Raw genomic sequence first — 17,123 nt, 5'->3', positions numbered from 1 at the left:
TTAAGCTTCTGCCTTCGGCTCAGGTCATGATCCCAGGGTCCTGGGATGGAGTCCCACATCAGGGTCTCTGCTCAGCAGGGAGCCTGCTTCCCCCTCTCTCTCTGCCTGCCTCTCTGCCGACTGTGATCTCTCTCTCTCTGTCTAATAAATAAATAAAATCTTAGAAAAAAGAAACGTGCATTCCTTTCCCTCATCCTGCCACACTTTAAACACCACCCCTCCCCTGTTCTCCTGGGCCCCCCGTGTTCCTCTGGAAGGCTGGGTCAGCACAGTGTCTGTCCACGCAGGGCTGTGCTCTTCTCCTCCATGCTAATGCGCAAGACCATGGCATCCCGAGTCAGAGCCACCATCCTCTTTGCGACAGAGACAGGAAAGTCGGAAACACTGGCCCAGGACCTGGGGGCCTTGTTCAGCTGTGCCTTCAACCCCAAGGTAACCAGTTCAGCAGGACACAGGCCTTTTTCTCTGCCTGTGTACAGACAAATTGGCGAAAGTTCAAATGGTTTCCCTGCTCCTGAATGTCCCAGGGCCTTGGATATGCTGACCGTATGTTGTAAATCTGTGACAGAAGGATAGGTGTGTGTCCAGGGATTCCCAAAGTTACACAGAATGTAAGTTCTCCATGGTGTGCCGGGGAACACAGTTTGAGAAAATCTTTCCTAATCCAAGTCTCAATATCTGTGAGTTCCTGTAGATAAATTTTATTTCTATTTACTCAACACCTTCACTATAGGGTGCCATGCTAAAAGTGAAGGGGACAAAGGATTGAATAGGAAAATGAAACCCCAGAGGGGGACCCATTCATGCCATCAGTGTTGAATTTCCTCCTGTGTTGGGAGACGTCCCAATTCACGTGGGTGTGGGTCAAACAGAGAGGCGGTGACAGGTGTCACCTGTCACCTGAGATTTGCTTCAGGCAAAGCATTCGGGTTCCTGGGGAGTGAAAGAATAGTTGTTTTTGTAACCTCACCTCATTTTTGTGGAAAATACATCTGCACACTAAGAATTCAAAATGGCAGCAGGAGTGTTTTGATTTGGGGCCTGCAGTGTTTGGGAGGTGATCCCTCCCTGGCTTGTGGAAGGATTGCAGTGGGGCTTGCTTGGGGCAGGATGGGGAGCAAAGTGTTCATGTGGGTCTGTTTGACAGAGATTCAGGAAGCACCTGCCTCTGTGCCCAGTTTGGGCTCGGTGTGGGTGGGGCCTGGTGGAAAAAGATGATTCGGAGGGAGGTGTCTGGCCTGGGTCGGGGAAGGGAAGCACAGGGTGTCTGGGATTGATGTCCACCCTCGGGGCTCTGCAGGTTCTGTGCATGGACGAGTACAGGCTGAGCCATCTGGAGGAGGAGAAGCTGCTGATGGTGGTGACCAGCACGTTTGGGAACGGAGAGTCCCCCAGCAACGGAGAGGTGTGTGGCCTGGGTCCCAGTGTTCTGGGGGTGGTGGTGCCAGGGCCCGAGGGGGCCAAGGAAAGGATCTGGGCAATTCAGCATGTCCTATGGAAGACATTTGGAAGTGAGTGCTCCGATCGCTCTGGGCTGCCTTAGCTTCAACATTTGACTGCCTTCTTTGTAATTATCACCATATGTAGGCGACCCCTTTCCTAGGACATACACTATATTTTCAAGTAAATTGACTTACCTTTTTTAACTAAAAAATTCATGTGTAAAGGAAACTTCGTATCATTCCCACATATGGAAAGCCGACAAAAAACCCAGTGAGAGCCCTAAGTTCTTGAATTTTCACTAGATACCGTTGCCTGACGTGGCTTGCTTTGTTTTTTTAAAATGAGCAATGGGCAAGTAAGTATTAGAGGTCTTTGGGCTCCAGTAGCTCCAGCTGAGACTCTCCCTAGTTTCCATAAAGATGATAATAATAATAGAAACAGGAATAACTAAAAAAAAAAAAAAAATTACAGAAAAGAGAATACTCTTACCAGATGATTTGACAATATTTTGCATTGCACCTAAAATTATCTTGAGATCCTTGGAAATGAGGGTTATCTTAGAGAGTATGGGACCAATTGTCATTCTTACCAGGTTCCAAACAGGAAAAGAGGCTCACGCCCCATGAGGAGACCGTCTGGAGATGCCAGGTCCTCTCTCTACCAGACATGGATGGGGCTGGGCTATTCAGGGCTACACCAGGGGTCAGGCCCACATGAGGTACTAAAGCTGACCTTGTCCTCAAGCCCTGGCCAGTTAGCCCCATACATAAACTGACTTCCATTTATGAATTTTGAACCTTCTTCTGCCAGATATGGCCAGTTTTGAAGTGGGCCACCAGAAGAAAAGTAAAAAGCAGTGCTTTTATGAATCTTGTCCTGAGAACTCAGTGGTTCTCTCTCTTTCTAGAAACTGAAAAAATCTCTCTTCATGCTGAAAGAGCTTACCAACAAGTTCAGGTAAGACTTTTCCTCACTCCCACTTGTCTAAGCCCTGCCTTATGGACCTAAGTGTTCTGGGACCCAGGTTTCAGGGAGGGTACTGGTTGTGTATAAGGGGGTCTCATCCAAGATGTCCAGGCAGAGAGAGTGTGTCAAGAGTCAAGCCAGGAAAACCAAGTCCTTCCCACAGGTCTGCAGGCTGAGCGTGCATTGGTCACAGGAGTTGGTGACAAGGCTTGGGAGCTGGAGAGGATCCAAAGATGGCATCCGCTGGCTGGTTCTGTGCCCAGCTGGAGTAGGAGTGCCTGAGGCTGGCTTACAGGCAGGTTGTGCTATGTGATGCTTGCATGGGTAGGGTCACTCCAGTTTCTGTGTGTGTGTCTTCCTCGGGCAGGTATGCTGTGTTCGGCCTTGGCTCCAGCATGTACCCGCAGTTCTGTGCCTTTGCTCATGACATCGACCAGAAGTTGTCCCATCTGGGGGCCTCCCAGCTCATCCTAACAGGGAAAGGGGATGAGCTCAGTGGACAGGAGGAAGCCTTCCGCAGCTGGGCTGTGCAAACCTTCAAGGTCAGTTCTTAGCCAGAGTTGCCCCCACAGCAGGGACTGGGAGGCCACAGCCCCCTCCTGCCCAGGACATCTGTGTCGGGTTGCCTGGGTGGCATGACCCCCGCCTGGTCCTACAGGTGTGGCCCGAGGGCTCAGGTCCCTGCTGCCTTCCCTCAGCCCCCCAAGGACTCCACTTGAAGCATGTGTCTCTGGGTGGGAGAAGAAGGCTGAGACACTTCCTGTCCTCTGGGAGCTTCAGTTTAAGATCTTTCCCCCTCTAATTATCCAGACCACCTGTGGGAGGCCACAGTAGGGCTTAAGACAAGGACCAAACCAGGCCCTGACTTGTGCCTCCTTTAAAGTCCGAATAACCTAACAAAAGGTTTAGGACGGGAAAAGTTGAGTAGCACTGAGAAAAGGTCTGTGCTATGTGTTGTGTGCTTGCCTACGTGACTTCCCACACGCTTGCTAAACAAATGAGAACAATTCGGTTGGGGTCATAAGTTCATGGTTGGTCCTTGCTGCCCTAGTACAGCCCATAAATTACTTTCAGGTTTGCTGTATCAATACAGAACATTTGTACTGGCATCAGCCGTTTGGCATCACGAGGTCTGCTTATAGTTAATTGTGAAACTTATTATGGGAACTTGTGGTTGTTTAACTAGACACAGATGTATTGCTTCTCCTATTGTAATATCACTACATATATGGCCTTAATGCTTTGAATAAACTTAGCACTGTTGGACATCCTCCTCAGTGCTCCTCTTGCCCCCATCTCTCTGCTTCTCGAGTTCTTTTCTTCATCCTCTTACCCTCACATTCCTGGTTGATTTGTCACGCCAGCCACGACAACCACCTCTTGATGAATTAGCCTTATTTTAGTCTCCCAGCCACAGAAAGCCTGGGGACAGAGACCATGCAGTGGAGTCTTTCGGACCTGTGTCAGAATCTTAGCAAGGTTTTGCTGCCTGTGGCCCGACACCCCTGATTTAAAGAACTCTTCATTGGGGCGCCTGGGTGACTCTGTTGGTTAGGTGTCCGACTCTTGGTGTCAGCTAAAGTCATGATCTCAGGGTCATGAGATCAAGCCCCGTGTTGTTCTCTGTGCTCAGTAGGGAATCTTTTTTTTTTTTTTAATATTTTATTTATTTATTTGACAGATAGAGATCACAAGTAGGCAGAGAGGCAGGGAGAGAGAGAGAGAGGAGGAAGCAGGCTCCCTGCTGAGCAGAAAGCCCAATGCAGGGCTTGATCCCAGGACCTGGGATCATGACCCGATCCGAAGGCAGAGGCTTTAACCCACTGAGCCACCCAGGCATCCTATGTGTTCAGTAGGGAATCTTCTTGGGATTCTCTCCGTCCCTCCCTCTCCCCCTCCCTGCACTTTCTCTCTCTCAAATAAGTAAATAAATCTTAAAAACACAGCTCCTCGTGTAAGCAGAGCATTTTAGCCAGCCGTGGTATTGAGAGCAGCAGCTTTAGTCGGGGCAGACCTTGTTCCCAGGCCCTCACTGCCTCCACGTGAGTCCATACCAGGAGCATGGGAGTCACCCACTCTCAGGGGGTGGGCACGTGGGTAAAGTGAGATATTAACTAGTGCAGTGTTAGCATCCACTCGGAGAGCAGTAGCAACTATGTGCCAAGCCTGGTCACCTCTCTGAGTCCTCCCAGTGGCCCGATCCAATCCACGTGCTGAGTAATGATCAGAAGCACTTAACCGATCTGTAAGCACCTACAAAGTGGTGGCCCCGTTGTTGGCGATGATGTCATTGAGGATGACGGTGACCATGGTTAACACTAGTCCGCTCCACCTTCTTGCAGGCAGCCTGCGAGGCGTTCGATGTGCGAGGCAAACACGGGATTCAGATCCCTAAGCGCTACACCTGCAGTATGACCTGGGACCCACAGCACTACCGGCTCGTGCAGGACTCGCAGCCTCTGGACCTCAACAAAGGTACCTGCTGCATTGCCCAGCATGGGGCTCATTGCCCTGCCTGCTGGGGTGAGGGGCTCTGCACCTGGAGTCGGTGATCAAGGAGATCACGGGACCCTCTGAACAGAGGCAGCTGGCCTCGGGCTGCCAGGCCTTGGTCTCTTGTTGGACCTGAGAGACTGCTGAGGGGTGAGGCTGGAGAGCTTGCTTCATTTCCGAAGGAGGCTGTTTCAGGAGGAAGCCCCAGGCAGGTGGTGGAGAGGAAAGGGAGCCAGCATTGAGCAAGGGCCTCCTGTGTGCCAGGCACTGTGCTGGGCTCCTCACCTGCCACGCTAAGTGAGTCCTGACATTCATCTTGCAAGAAGGGCCCAAGGACCAGGGTGCCTGGCTGGCTCAGCTGATAAGGGCATCCAACTCTTGATCTCTGGGTCGTGAGTTTGAGCCCCATGCTGGGTGCCGAGATTACATTTAAAAAAAGCAGGGGTGGGGGCGGCATAAAGAAGCTAAAGTTCAGGGAGGTGAAGCAGGTTGCTAGAATGTGGCCTGGCTGGGATTTGAGCAGGCTGACGCCGTGACCTCTCGATGGTAGCTTCTGGATGCTGGGCCCCCTTGATTCCTCTTTTCTTGTACCTTGAATGCAGTAGTCCTGTCGGTTTCTGCATGTTGAGGATAGCCCCAAGATCAACTATGCTCTCCTGCAGGTGCCAGGCCATGGGGATGGCCTAGAAATGCACCTATTTGGGCACCTCATGCATCCCCTCCCCCACACCTAGCAACAGCACAAACACCCATGTCTGACCAAGCATCTTTATTTGTGATTCAGAAACATGGCAGGGAAAGAGAAAAAGAAAACCCCACGCCTGTCACAGTGGGATACCCCATGAGTAGTGTCCAGGCATAGCTGATTTAGACCCGGAAGCCTCCCTACCCCCTAGCCAATGCTTAAGAGCCACTCTGCCACATCATCCTCTCTGTCCCCCACAGCCCTCAGCAGTATGCACGCCAAGAACGTGTTCACCCTACGGCTCAAATCACAGCGGAATCTACAGAGTCCCCAGTCCAGGTAGGGGAGACTACGGTGCTGCTTAGGTGACATTCCACAGGTTTAATATAATGGAAGAAAGACCAGAGTGAGTCCATCTTTGAAAGGAGAGAAGTGTGCCCTGGCATTAGCCACAATGCCATGGGTAGGACCAGTAGGACAAGCTTGGCCAGTAACCCCTGTGACCTCTGGTGCCTTTAGCTCTGGTCTCCATTAACCATGGGCCGGTTTTCCAGCTTGAGAACTATGTACCTGTTTTACCACGGGTCCTTTGTCACTAAACCCTTTCACCAGAGGTGGAGGGCAAGAGGAACTCAAACCATTTGACTCTGTCTTAAGAACTTTCAGGAAAATTTTTGGCAGGGAAGGACATTTCCCTTTCAGGAAAAACGGGTGTTGCGGATTCACTGAAGCTTTTGTTCATCTGCGCTATCTTCCACCATTTGTTAGGAAAACTGGGCTTTGTTCTAATAAGAGCCAGATTTGTTCTGGGGACAAGGAAGGGTTTGTCCTAATGCCCACAGATATCCTGGGTGGGGGCTGCTTTCTTTAGGCAGAGGGTGTAGTCAAGCCCAGTCAAGAATGGGCTGCCCACCCTCTCCCCACAGAGAAGCCCCAGGCCTGGTGAACCCCAGGCCCTCTTGAGCACCCAGCTCCAGGGTGGCAACCCAACCCCGCCCGTGCTCACCGAGCTGAGCAGGAAAATGAAAGAGGGCCCATTTCCTGGGGAAGCTGGCCCACCCGTCAGGGAGCACTGGAGGAAATCCTGGTGGCGTCACCAGAGGCTTCTTTTTCCCTTCTCCAGCCGTACCACCCTCCTGGTGGAGCTCTCCTGTGAGGACAGCCTTGGGCTGAGCTACCTGCCTGGAGAGCACCTCGGGATTTGCCCGGGCAACCAGCCGGCCCTGGTGCAAGGCATCTTGGAGCGAGTGGTAGACAGCCCTGCGCCCCACCAGCCTGTGCACCTGGAGACCCTCAGCGAGAGCGGTAAGACTTTTACACAGTGACCCCAGCATCCCCCACCCCCAGCAGCCCCTCAACTCTGCTGATGGGTTGGTCCTGCACCTGGGCTGTGGGCACCTAACCCTGACCTTCCTGCTGAGTGGGTGGGCCCTCCAAGACCACACTAATGCAGCCTTGGAACAGAAGGGATGTTTCTTTGGAGCTCTCTGCCCAATCCCAGAGGCTGGGGAGTCTCTCTCCATTCTTTTGCTCACCCAGACACTTGTTTGTTAATGGATGGATTCACTTGTTTTTGCATCAAAATTTTAACCAGTTGGTCACATCGATATACTAGGTAGGTCCTGGGCTACTAAAATGAATGAGACTCAGTATCTACACTCAGAAAGCTCACTACCTCATACAAGAGGCAGATAGGCAAGAATATTCTTCTTCTTCTTCATCATCATCATCATCATCATCACCATCGCAGTAGCAACGGGCATTATTTGAGTAATTACCAGCATTTTCCATGCCTTGACTCTTCAGGCCCCACAATAAACATGTGTGTGCAGTTTGCCAGATGACATGATGGAGAAGTGTGGGAACATTGCAGAAAGGCTGAGCCTTGGAAGTTCGAATCCCTGAGCCATCACTTACTAGCTACATGACCTTGGGCCTGCGCTTCAACCTCTCAAGGTTTTCTTTCTTTGTCTCTATGGAGACAAAGAGATAAATGGAGATAAGAAATATCTATTTCTATCTTTCTATGGAGATAATAAATGGAGATAAGAGATCCTTCCTCATGAGATTGTAGTAAAGACCAAAAGAGCAGTCTTGACCACAGTTCCTGGCACCAGATAAACACAGGAATGGAGGAATGTCCATTTCCTACAGGCTTGGAAACATTTGTCCAGAAACTCAGAGAGGGGGTTTAATATGCCCCGAGAGTCTCCTTGGATCCCAAAGTGTGTAAACCATTTGCATGCCCATGGCATTCTAAACTACTGCTGACCCACCGAGGTCTCATTTGTCCCCACATCACTTGGCTTGTGGGCAGGGGCAGACTGTGGGTGACCAGGAGAGTGAGACTCCTCTCTCCATTTTCACCTGGGAGAAGACACTGTCCTAGGGAGGACCTGGAGCACCTGCTTCCCATGCTATGGTGAGGCCTCATCTATGTGGGGAGCACAGCATGGGGGCGACAGGTACTATGAGAGATAAGCTCAAGAAATCAACCATCACGAGCCTCCCAGCCCATAGGAAGAGCCCTCTGGCTAATGATAGTCTTGCCTTTAAAGAATGTGTACCCCTAAAGAGAGTGGCCACAATAGGAAAGTGGGGGTCAGAGAAGCAAAGGGTGGTGTAGTCTCCCACTGTCCAGGAGAAATATGAGCAAGGGGACAGAGATGTCCTTGTGATTGTAGGAAAACTGATGTGGCACATTCAGGCCTTGGGTCTGAATGAAATAACATAATACTGATATTTTTACCTAATATTTGTTGAGCAGGTGTGTGCCAGACACTGTACTATTATACATACACCATTGCGTTCAGTGCTCATACAAACCCAGTGAGACAAGTTTTGTTATCACATCCATTTTAGAGCTAGAACCCAAGGCTCAGAGGGTTTAATCACTTAGCTAATGGTGAGGAGCCAGAGTTCAAACCTGTCTGCTGGCTCCAGGGTCCGCACTGTGACTACCCAGCCTAAAGCCTCTTGCGACTCCTTGGGACTTGACACTTTGGGCTGACTTGCTGCTTACTCAGTACTTCTTGGTATAGCCCCAGGGGACGGTAGTCCAGGGCTTTTCTCTAAACGAACATAACTGGCCTCTGGGGTGTACATCGGTCTTTGGAAAATTTAGTCATTGTGAGTCTATAGTTCACCTAGGGATGTTTTGCTGAAGTTCAGGTCTGAACCAGAGAGACACTGAACTCTGGTGCAGACTTGACTTTTCAGGATCATGTCATCTTGGGTGCCCTTTGCAGGGCTGTTGGTCAGCCTTCCCTGGCAGCCGTGACTCTGGGCTCCACTTTCCTGCATGTGAATTGGGCACATGAACACTTTTGCAGTTCCTGGGACCAGAAATTCAGTGTCTCCCCTGCAGCTGTAGGATGGAGGGTGTCTCCAGAGGTCTCATCACCCTTCAGGAAACCTAACTGGGGCCCTTTTGCCATTCTGACTCTTCCTTTACCCTGTCCAGGAAGCTACTGGGTCAGAGACAAGCGGCTGCCCCCGTGCTCACTCAGCCAGGCCCTCACCTACTTCCTGGACATCACCACCCCCCCAACCCAGCTGCTGCTCCGAAAGCTGGCACAGCTGGCCACAGAAGAAGCTGAGAGGCAGAGGCTGGAGATCCTGTGCCAGGTAAAGGTTGGGCCAGTGGGTGAGGGAAGGGCAGGGTCCCAGAATCATGGGGAGCCAGAACCCAGAGCTGGCCTTTAACTGCCAAGGGGGAATCCGACTGAGCTTCCCAAAGTGAGACTTGTCAAAACCTGGTGGGAAGTCAGCATCTTCTCCCATCCTATCTCCAGGACATAGTTGTGTCGAGTGAACTGAACTTTTCTGAGCATCTTCAGGAAGCTACCAAAGGATACTTTGTTAGAAATTAGCTAGAAAAGGAGAACCACTGTGTCTTGTCTTTGTATGTTCCCCAAACCTGGCATCAGCCTGGAACTTGGGAAGTGTTGGAGGATGGTTGGTGAGGATGAATGGAGAAGTGGACATGAGAGGTTGCATTAACCCACTTGCAACTTTCTAGGCCCATGCCTTTGTAAAAGGCACAAGATGGCACTATCGCCATTGTTTTTCTCACTAATTATCTTGATTCCAGCCATTATCCTGTGGCTGCAGTGTACTAACTCAGCACACATGTTCTTATTTCAGTCTCACAATGTTCCCATGAGAGAGGTGATGCTATCCTCATGTCACAAAGGTTAAGTGGTTGGGACAAGATCCCACAACAAGCGGGGGCACCCAGTCAAGAGGGAACCCAGGTCTTTATGATTGCAAAGCCCTGTCCAAAATTAGATTATAATAAAGATTTGACTCCTGCTCACCAGTGGCTGATGGTGGAGTTCTAAGCACACGAATCAGAGAAACGCTTTCACTGACCTGAGTGCTTCCAGGAAAGGCACTATTTTCTCTCCAGCACCATGGACAGCGCCCGGTGCTTGGAAGTGTCCACCGAGGGAACAAAGGAGTGAATAAACCGAGGGAACAAAGGAGTGAATAAACGAACGCTGGATTGTGACAGCCTCCTGCCTCCGTGTGAGCAGGGGCCGAGTCACTCACCTTGCCCTTGGCTTTCAGCCCTCAGAATACAACAAGTGGAAGTTCACCAACAGCCCCACATTCCTGGAGGTGCTGCAGGAGTTCCCGTCCCTGCGGGTGTCTGCTGGCTTCCTGCTCTCCCAGCTCCCGATTCTGAAACCCCGGTACTACTCCATCAGCTCCTCCAGGGACTGCACACCCACGGAGGTCCACCTCACCGTGGCTGTGCTCACGTACCGCACCCGAGGTAAGGCTGGGCAGAGGCTTTGGTCCAGAGTCCAGCTCTGCTCCTGACTGGGCGGCGGTTCAGCAGCTCTGAGCTGTGTGGTCTGCTCGTCAGTTAAATACCCACTTTCCAGAGTGTTCATAGCCATAGCAGGTATGCGGCAGAGATTGCTAGACACCAGGCACCAAGCAAACCCTCTCTATATATTTATTAGCGGTAAGCACATGAGATGGGTACAGTTTACATTTTATAGGTGAGGAGACTGAGGCACAAACAGGTTAAGCCCCAGAGTTGCACTGTGAGCAAGTAGAGAACAGGGATTCAAACCCACACAGTCTGACTGCTGGGTCCACCCTGCTTCTCTCCGCAGTCTCACTACTGCTGGGACAATGTAATGAGACCCCGTGGAAGAAGCACCCAGTACTTAGTGGGAGCCCAGCGATTCTTAGTATTCCTGATCGTCTGTCCTGTGCGGGGGTGATGGTGTTTTGATTGCTCACTCGCTCCCTCACTCGATAATGGTTTGTTTCATATCTCTCTATTGCCACAGTGGTGGGTGTGGAAACACGGTACATGTAGCTTCTGCCCTCATGGAGCTTCCCGTCTAGAGGGGGCGTTGAAGAGAGACTCATCAAAATAGATGGTTGTCATGATATGGGTGCCAAGAAGCATAGGGTGCTCTGAGGGCAGAGGATAGGGGATGGGCTAACAGACTGGGAGATCCAAAACCTTGTCTCCTTGGACTTGGCTCCTGCAGTGGTTGAACCGTGCCCTTGCCCTGCCCTGCCCTCTGTAACTGAGCATTGCGTGGGTTGGCAAAGCTGAGTGAACAGCACACTCTTGCAGTTTCTAAACACTGGGCAGAGACTCTGTCTGCTCTTCTGGAGAACATCTGCCAGGTCAAGTCTCAGTGCTCAGACAGAGGGGCGGTGGGCGCATCTTGTGAGAGCCAGATCCCATTCAGAGAGACAAAGGGACTTCTTCTCAGGTTGGTTGGGATAGATTTAAATGCTGGGCCCTTGGGAAAGGGAGATAACCCGGAGAAAATGGGGGTTCCCACAGGCCCGGGAAGGGCCATTAGGGAGGCAGAGGTGTCAGAGCAGACCAGCATGCTTAGGAGGCTGTCCGTCACTCAGAGTTCCTGCCAGCAAGGGCTTTATCTCGTGAAGATGATGGCACGGTGACCGTGACCACCCCTACAGGCCACTTTGGGTTGCTGCTGTCGGAGCAGAGTGGTGGGCTGGGAAGGTCCCCGGGGGGAGTCTTGGAAAGGAGCATGGGAGTAGGGGTCGGGGAAATCGAGCTGTCATCTGATTTTACTGCTACCTGAGTGATCGTGTACGTGTTCCTTCTCTGAGACTGTTCCGGGAGGGGCAGAAGGAGAGGCTAGCATGCTCTCGACGTGCCTTTCAGCTTTCCCCAGCTTGGGCTGCACAGAGGGTGGACTGCAGAACCGGGAGAATTGCCCCCTCCCTAAAGCCCATAGAGTGCCTGAGCGGACACTCCCAGGAGGCTCATTGGTCCGGGGGGAGCCTCTGGGACAATTCACCTCTGGGGGTGTGGGGGGAGTGGAGGGCGATGTTGGTCAAGTCTGTGTTATCCTTGCAGATGGCCAAGGTCCCTTGCACCATGGAGTCTGTAGCACGTGGCTCAGCAGCCTGAAGCCCCAAGACCCAGTACCCTGCTTCGTGAGAAGGCAAGCACCCCTTCTACTCTCTCCATTGTGGCACCACTGGCCCCGGGAGCTCTGGTTTGAAAGGGAGGGATCTAGGCCGTTGATGAAGACATTGGAGTCACACTGGGCCTCTCCATTCTATCCTGTGGCAATAGAGCATGGCCAGGTCTCCAATAGGGACAGAGAGGACACAGTGGAGGAGGGCCCAGAGTACAGTGAGTTTCAGCCTTTTTTCAGAAGGCCAGGACGAGGTGAGGGTGTGCCTGAACAGGGGAAATGAAGCGGCCTCCAGGACTTGGAAAATCAAATTTGAGCTCGTTGTCTTCTCCACTCCTACCACACTACCACCCCCCACCAGCTCTGCTGCACCCTCAGCTCCCCAGCCCCTGTCCAGCCTGTGCATCCATCCCTGGATGTCTGAGGACTGAGCTTCTCCATCTGTTCCCTTTAGTGCTGGCAACTTCCAGCTCCCCAAGGACCCCTCCCATCCTTGCATCCTCATCGGACCTGGCACAGGCATCGCCCCCTTCCGTGGTTTCTGGCAGCAGCGGCTACATGACATCAAGCACAAAGGTACAGCTAGGGGGTTCCTGACAGGGAGGGAGGGGACACCAGGTGTTCTGGCGTCTCCCTGGGACCTCCCTGGCCCACTCTCCCATTTGCCTCAGCCTGTGTGGACAAGTGATCTGAGTGCCCTGGGCCTCAGTTTCCTCATCTGTAAAGTGGGGACAGGAGATTTGTGGGCATGAAATGATAATTCAAGTTGACTGTCCAGCTGAACGGGCCTTGAGCCATGGCCCGCCCCCTGGTGGCCACCCTGGTAACTGCATCCCGCTGGGTCTTAACAGGGTTCCAGGCCGGCCACATGACCCTGGTGTTCGGTTGCCGCCGCCCAGATGAGGACCACCTGTATCGAGAGGAGATGTTGGAGATGGCCCAGAATGGGGTGCTGCACGAGGTGCACACAGCCTATTCTCGTCTGCCTGGCCAGCCCAAGGTAAATGCGGTGGCTGCCCAGGCCGTGGGTGGGGCACTTCAGCGCAGACTCGGGGGCGGCCTGGTTCCCCACAAGCCGCTTGCTCTCTGAGCCTTCATCTGAGCTCTGAATTGGAAGCAGTTACACACCCGTCAGAGCAATGCACTCACTCTGCTGGGAGGAGGGACGGGCCCGACACACTGAGGACTAACCAGGATCACATGGTGGGTTAGTCCCCGTGCCCAACAGGCTAAAAGCCCTCCCCTGGGATACACACCTGCTGGGGATGATGGGATGACGTGGGCCAGGCTAGCTTTATGCTTAAACACCACGCTCCCTGCTGATGGTCCCTGCTGCCCTGGGGAGCTGGGACAGACCCTCGCCTCAGGCCTTGTGAATTCGGTCCATCTGGGCTCCTCCCAGGCCCAGTGTTTTGTGTCAGTGCTGGGGTTGTGGGGCACCTCATGGGGAACGAGAGTGGAGGCTCCTAGACTTCTGTGTAACTGTGGACTCTGGTGCTCTGTGTCCTGCTCTGAATTACACTAGAGGTTCTGTGGACAGTCTACACAGAGGGGCTCCAGTTCTGGGGTGTCTATAGGCGGGGCTTCAGAGCCCCGGGCAGGGGAAGTGGCTTGACTGATGCCTCTTTGAAGCATCCTGAATTCGATGTCCGAGGCAGGAGTCTCACTGAATGGTCAGCTCCTTGAGGGCAGGGCACGGCCAACGTTCCTCTCTGGAGCACCTACCCTAGGCCTGAGCTGGGCGGGGTGCCATTGCCCCTCCTTATCCTGAGCCTGAACCTGGGGCAAGGTCCTGGCTGGGAGGGTCCTCCCCCTCCAGCCGGTCGTGCCCCTCACTGCCTCCTCCTGGCCTGTAGGCCTGACTTCAGGCTTCAGCCTGGCAGCAGGGACCTGGACACACCATCTCCACATCTCCTCTGGTTTCAGGTCTATGTTCAAGACCTCTTGCGGCAGCAGCTGGCCAGCGAGGTGCTCCGTGTGCTCCATGAGGAGCATGGCCACCTTTATGTCTGTGGGGACGTGCGTATGGCCCGGGATGTGGCCCGTACCCTGAAGGGCTTGGTGGCTGCTGAGCTGAGCCTGAGTGATGAGCAGGTGGAGGACTATTTCTTCCAGCTGAAGGTAGGACAGCTGGTGGGTGGGCTAGGGATACATCTCAAGGGCACAGGCAGGGGGGCACAAGGACCAGGAGAGTCCTGAAACCCAAAGAAACCCTGGCAGTGGCTGAAGGTCTGAGCTCCGTGGACTCTTAGAAGGCCTGCCTATCCCTTCTGGTCTGATTGCTCGGTTACACAAAGGCAACACGTTGCTTGATCACAAGACTCCTCAGAGCCTCTAACACACTACTATCCAACGTGACTCCTCAAGACAAGGAGAAAGTATGTGGCATTTGCCAAACGTATTTCTCTCAGAGCTCCCTGTCTTAGAGTGTTTTGGGGGACACATACGATGCAGGCTTGGGGAGCTGTTCAGGTGGTTCACGGCAGGCTGGGTGCTGATGGGAGTTAGTCTAGTGGCATTCAGGTACACTCTCAGCGTGACAGTTGTGAAGGCAGATGGCTCATGAGTGTACATGGGACAGGGAAGCTGGGGGAGGCCCAGGGGTTCGTCCTGCCTGGACCTGATGAATGAGAGGTGGCTGGACCAGCAGAGCTGACACCCTGGTTCTGCTTTCCCTTAAAGAGCCAGAAGCGCTATCATGAAGATATATTTGGTGCTGTGTTTACTTACGAGATGAAAAAAGATGGGGCAGCAAGGCAACCCAGCGATCCCAGAGTTCCAGCAGCCCACGGGAGAAGTTGAAGTTGCTGCCACAGAACTTACTGGTGGAGCCAACTCTCGATTATCTGCGGTCACAGGGCCTGGGGAGATGGAAGGAAATTATATCGCCGAGCCTCACAGCTCTTTTTCCACCAAGCCTGATACTTGACCTGCTACTGAGTAGCAGCCTGGACCAAGTAGAACCTCTTATCTCCCTTGAGTCCACCCTTCCTTGATAATGCAGAGTTGTGCTTTCCCAGGTCCCTTGAAGACTAAATCCGCAGTGCCAGACCCCTCAGCTGGTGGGCGAGAAGGATGGAACCTTCCTCTGACTACACCACTTGGAGTGACCAGCAGGGGGCGCTGTCATGCTACACTGTATTTAGCCGCCCTGTGTACAGTTATTTATAACTCTGTATTTAAAGAAAACGAACCCCAAGTCTTCTCTCAAGGGCCACTTGGGATTTCCCCATATGACTCCTTGATGGAGATATTTATATGAAATGCATTTTATTTTAACCACATTGTATGTGTGTGGGAGTGTTCTATAGGGAAAGCAGCTCCATTCTACAGAGAGTTGGGGACTGGTGGGTGGTACAAACTGGACCCAAATCCCTCACAGAAGGACATACTAGTTTGGCCACACGGCTTCTCTAAAATAGCCACCAGGAGTGGGGCAGCCTGCGGAGTTTTGTGCAGACCTGCAGACCTGTAGTGGAGGTTAAGGAAACCAGGCTTGCCTATGGGGCCTGGGCTGTGCCTCACACAGGTTTGCCTCAAACAAGTTTACCTCACATGAGGCTCACCACACACGGGCCTCACCACATGTGGACTCTGGACACAAGGGGTGCACCTACAAGGTCTAAACTCACAGGGAAGACCTCATACAGGGCTCACCACACACGGGGCGCCCCTCATACAGGCTCACCACACACGGGCCTCATCTCACATGGGGTGCACCTCACACGGGGCTCACCACACATGGGGCGCCCCTCACATGTGGCTCACCTCACATGTGGCTCACCTCACAAGGGGCTAACCTCACAGGCGCTCACCTCACACAGGCACGGGAGACCTCACTTGCGGCTTACCTCACATGGGGCTCACCTTACACGGGAGCACCTCACCGTGGGGGTCTCATCACAAGGGGGCTTACCTCACAGGGGTCACCACACACAGGGCTCAAATCACATGGGGCTTACCTCACAGGGAGCTTATCTCAAGGGGACGCCCCTCATACATGTCTCACCTCACACGGGCTCAACACATATGGGGCGAACCTCACACTGGCTCTCGACACATGGGGTGCACCTAGTAGGTCTCACCTCACATGGGAGACCTCACATGGGGTGCACCTCCCACGGGGCTCACCTCACAGGGGGCTCACCTCATGGGGTGCCCCTCACACAGAGCTCACCTCACACATGGGGCTCACCTCACATGCGGCGCACATCATGGGGGCACACCTCATTCGGGGCTCACCTGACACGGGGCTCATCTCATAGGGGGTGCTTCTCACACGGGACTCACCTCACAGGACACTAACCTCACAGGGGATGCCTCTCACACGGGGCTCACCACAAACGGGGCTTACCTCACAACATCGGGCTCACCTCACACATGGTGCTCACCTCACTTGGGGCTCTCTACATGGGGTGACCCTCACATGGGGCTAAACTCATATGGGGCTCACCTCATGGGGGCACCCCTCACATGGGGCTCACCTCACACAGGTGCACAACACATGGGGCACACCTACAGGGTCTCACCGCTCACAGGAGACCTCACTCAGGGCTCATCTCACATGGGGCTCATCTCACAAGGAACTAACTTCACAAGGGACTAACTTCACATGGTAGCACCTCACAGGTGCACCCTTCACACGGGCTTACCACGCACAGGGGTCACCACACAAGGGGCTCATCTCACACAGGCGAACCACACATGGGGCACACCTACAAGGTCTCACCTCTCATGGGAGACCTCACTCGGGGCTCACCTCACCTGGGGCTCACCTGACATGGGGCTCATCTCACACGGGTGCCCCCACACGGGGCTCACCTCACACGGGGTGCACCTCACACAGGGGGATCACCTCACACAGGGGCTTACCCCTCACACCAGGCGCCCCTGAGGGGTGCCCCTCACACGGGTCTCACCCCACACAGGCTCACCACACACGGGGTGCCCCCACATGGGACTTACCTCACACAGGCCTCACCCCACACAGGACTCACCACACACAGGGCACTCCTCACAAGGGGCTCATCTCACAGGGGGTACACCTCATGGGTACACTTCACACAGAGCTCACCCCACATGGGCTCACCACACATGGGGCTCAC

At 53.3% G+C, this 17,123-nt stretch overlaps 1 protein-coding gene across 2 annotated transcripts in view; it reads left to right on the top strand.

Moving 5' to 3' along the window:
- NOS2 (nitric oxide synthase 2) overlaps nucleotides 1-15,302 on the top strand; it is a 33,782-nt gene extending 18,480 nt beyond the window's left edge. For both annotated transcript variants that reach the window (XM_045069936.1, XM_004747030.3), the window contains 14 exons: nucleotides 288-432; nucleotides 1,301-1,405; nucleotides 2,351-2,400; nucleotides 2,777-2,951; nucleotides 4,752-4,884; nucleotides 5,848-5,926; nucleotides 6,711-6,892; nucleotides 9,051-9,214; nucleotides 10,160-10,367; nucleotides 11,955-12,042; nucleotides 12,473-12,594; nucleotides 12,870-13,018; nucleotides 13,945-14,139; nucleotides 14,701-15,302. In XM_045069936.1, the coding sequence (XP_044925871.1) occupies nucleotides 288-432; nucleotides 1,301-1,405; nucleotides 2,351-2,400; nucleotides 2,777-2,951; nucleotides 4,752-4,884; nucleotides 5,848-5,926; nucleotides 6,711-6,892; nucleotides 9,051-9,214; nucleotides 10,160-10,367; nucleotides 11,955-12,042; nucleotides 12,473-12,594; nucleotides 12,870-13,018; nucleotides 13,945-14,139; nucleotides 14,701-14,820 (1,915 nt within the window). In that variant the 3' untranslated portion in view covers nucleotides 14,821-15,302. The remainder of the gene's footprint in view (nucleotides 1-287; nucleotides 433-1,300; nucleotides 1,406-2,350; nucleotides 2,401-2,776; nucleotides 2,952-4,751; nucleotides 4,885-5,847; nucleotides 5,927-6,710; nucleotides 6,893-9,050; nucleotides 9,215-10,159; nucleotides 10,368-11,954; nucleotides 12,043-12,472; nucleotides 12,595-12,869; nucleotides 13,019-13,944; nucleotides 14,140-14,700) is intronic.
- The last annotated feature ends 1,821 nt before the right edge of the window (nucleotides 15,303-17,123 follow it).

Source organism: Mustela putorius, unplaced genomic scaffold (assembly GCF_011764305.1).
Source record: "Mustela putorius furo isolate JIRA1106 unplaced genomic scaffold, ASM1176430v1.1 tig00003962_pilon_pilon_pilon, whole genome shotgun sequence".
In the NCBI taxonomy this organism is placed as follows: Eukaryota; Metazoa; Chordata; class Mammalia; order Carnivora; family Mustelidae; genus Mustela; species Mustela putorius.
Note: the sequence above shows the minus strand (reverse complement) of the source record. Positions and strands in the feature narration are given on the sequence as shown.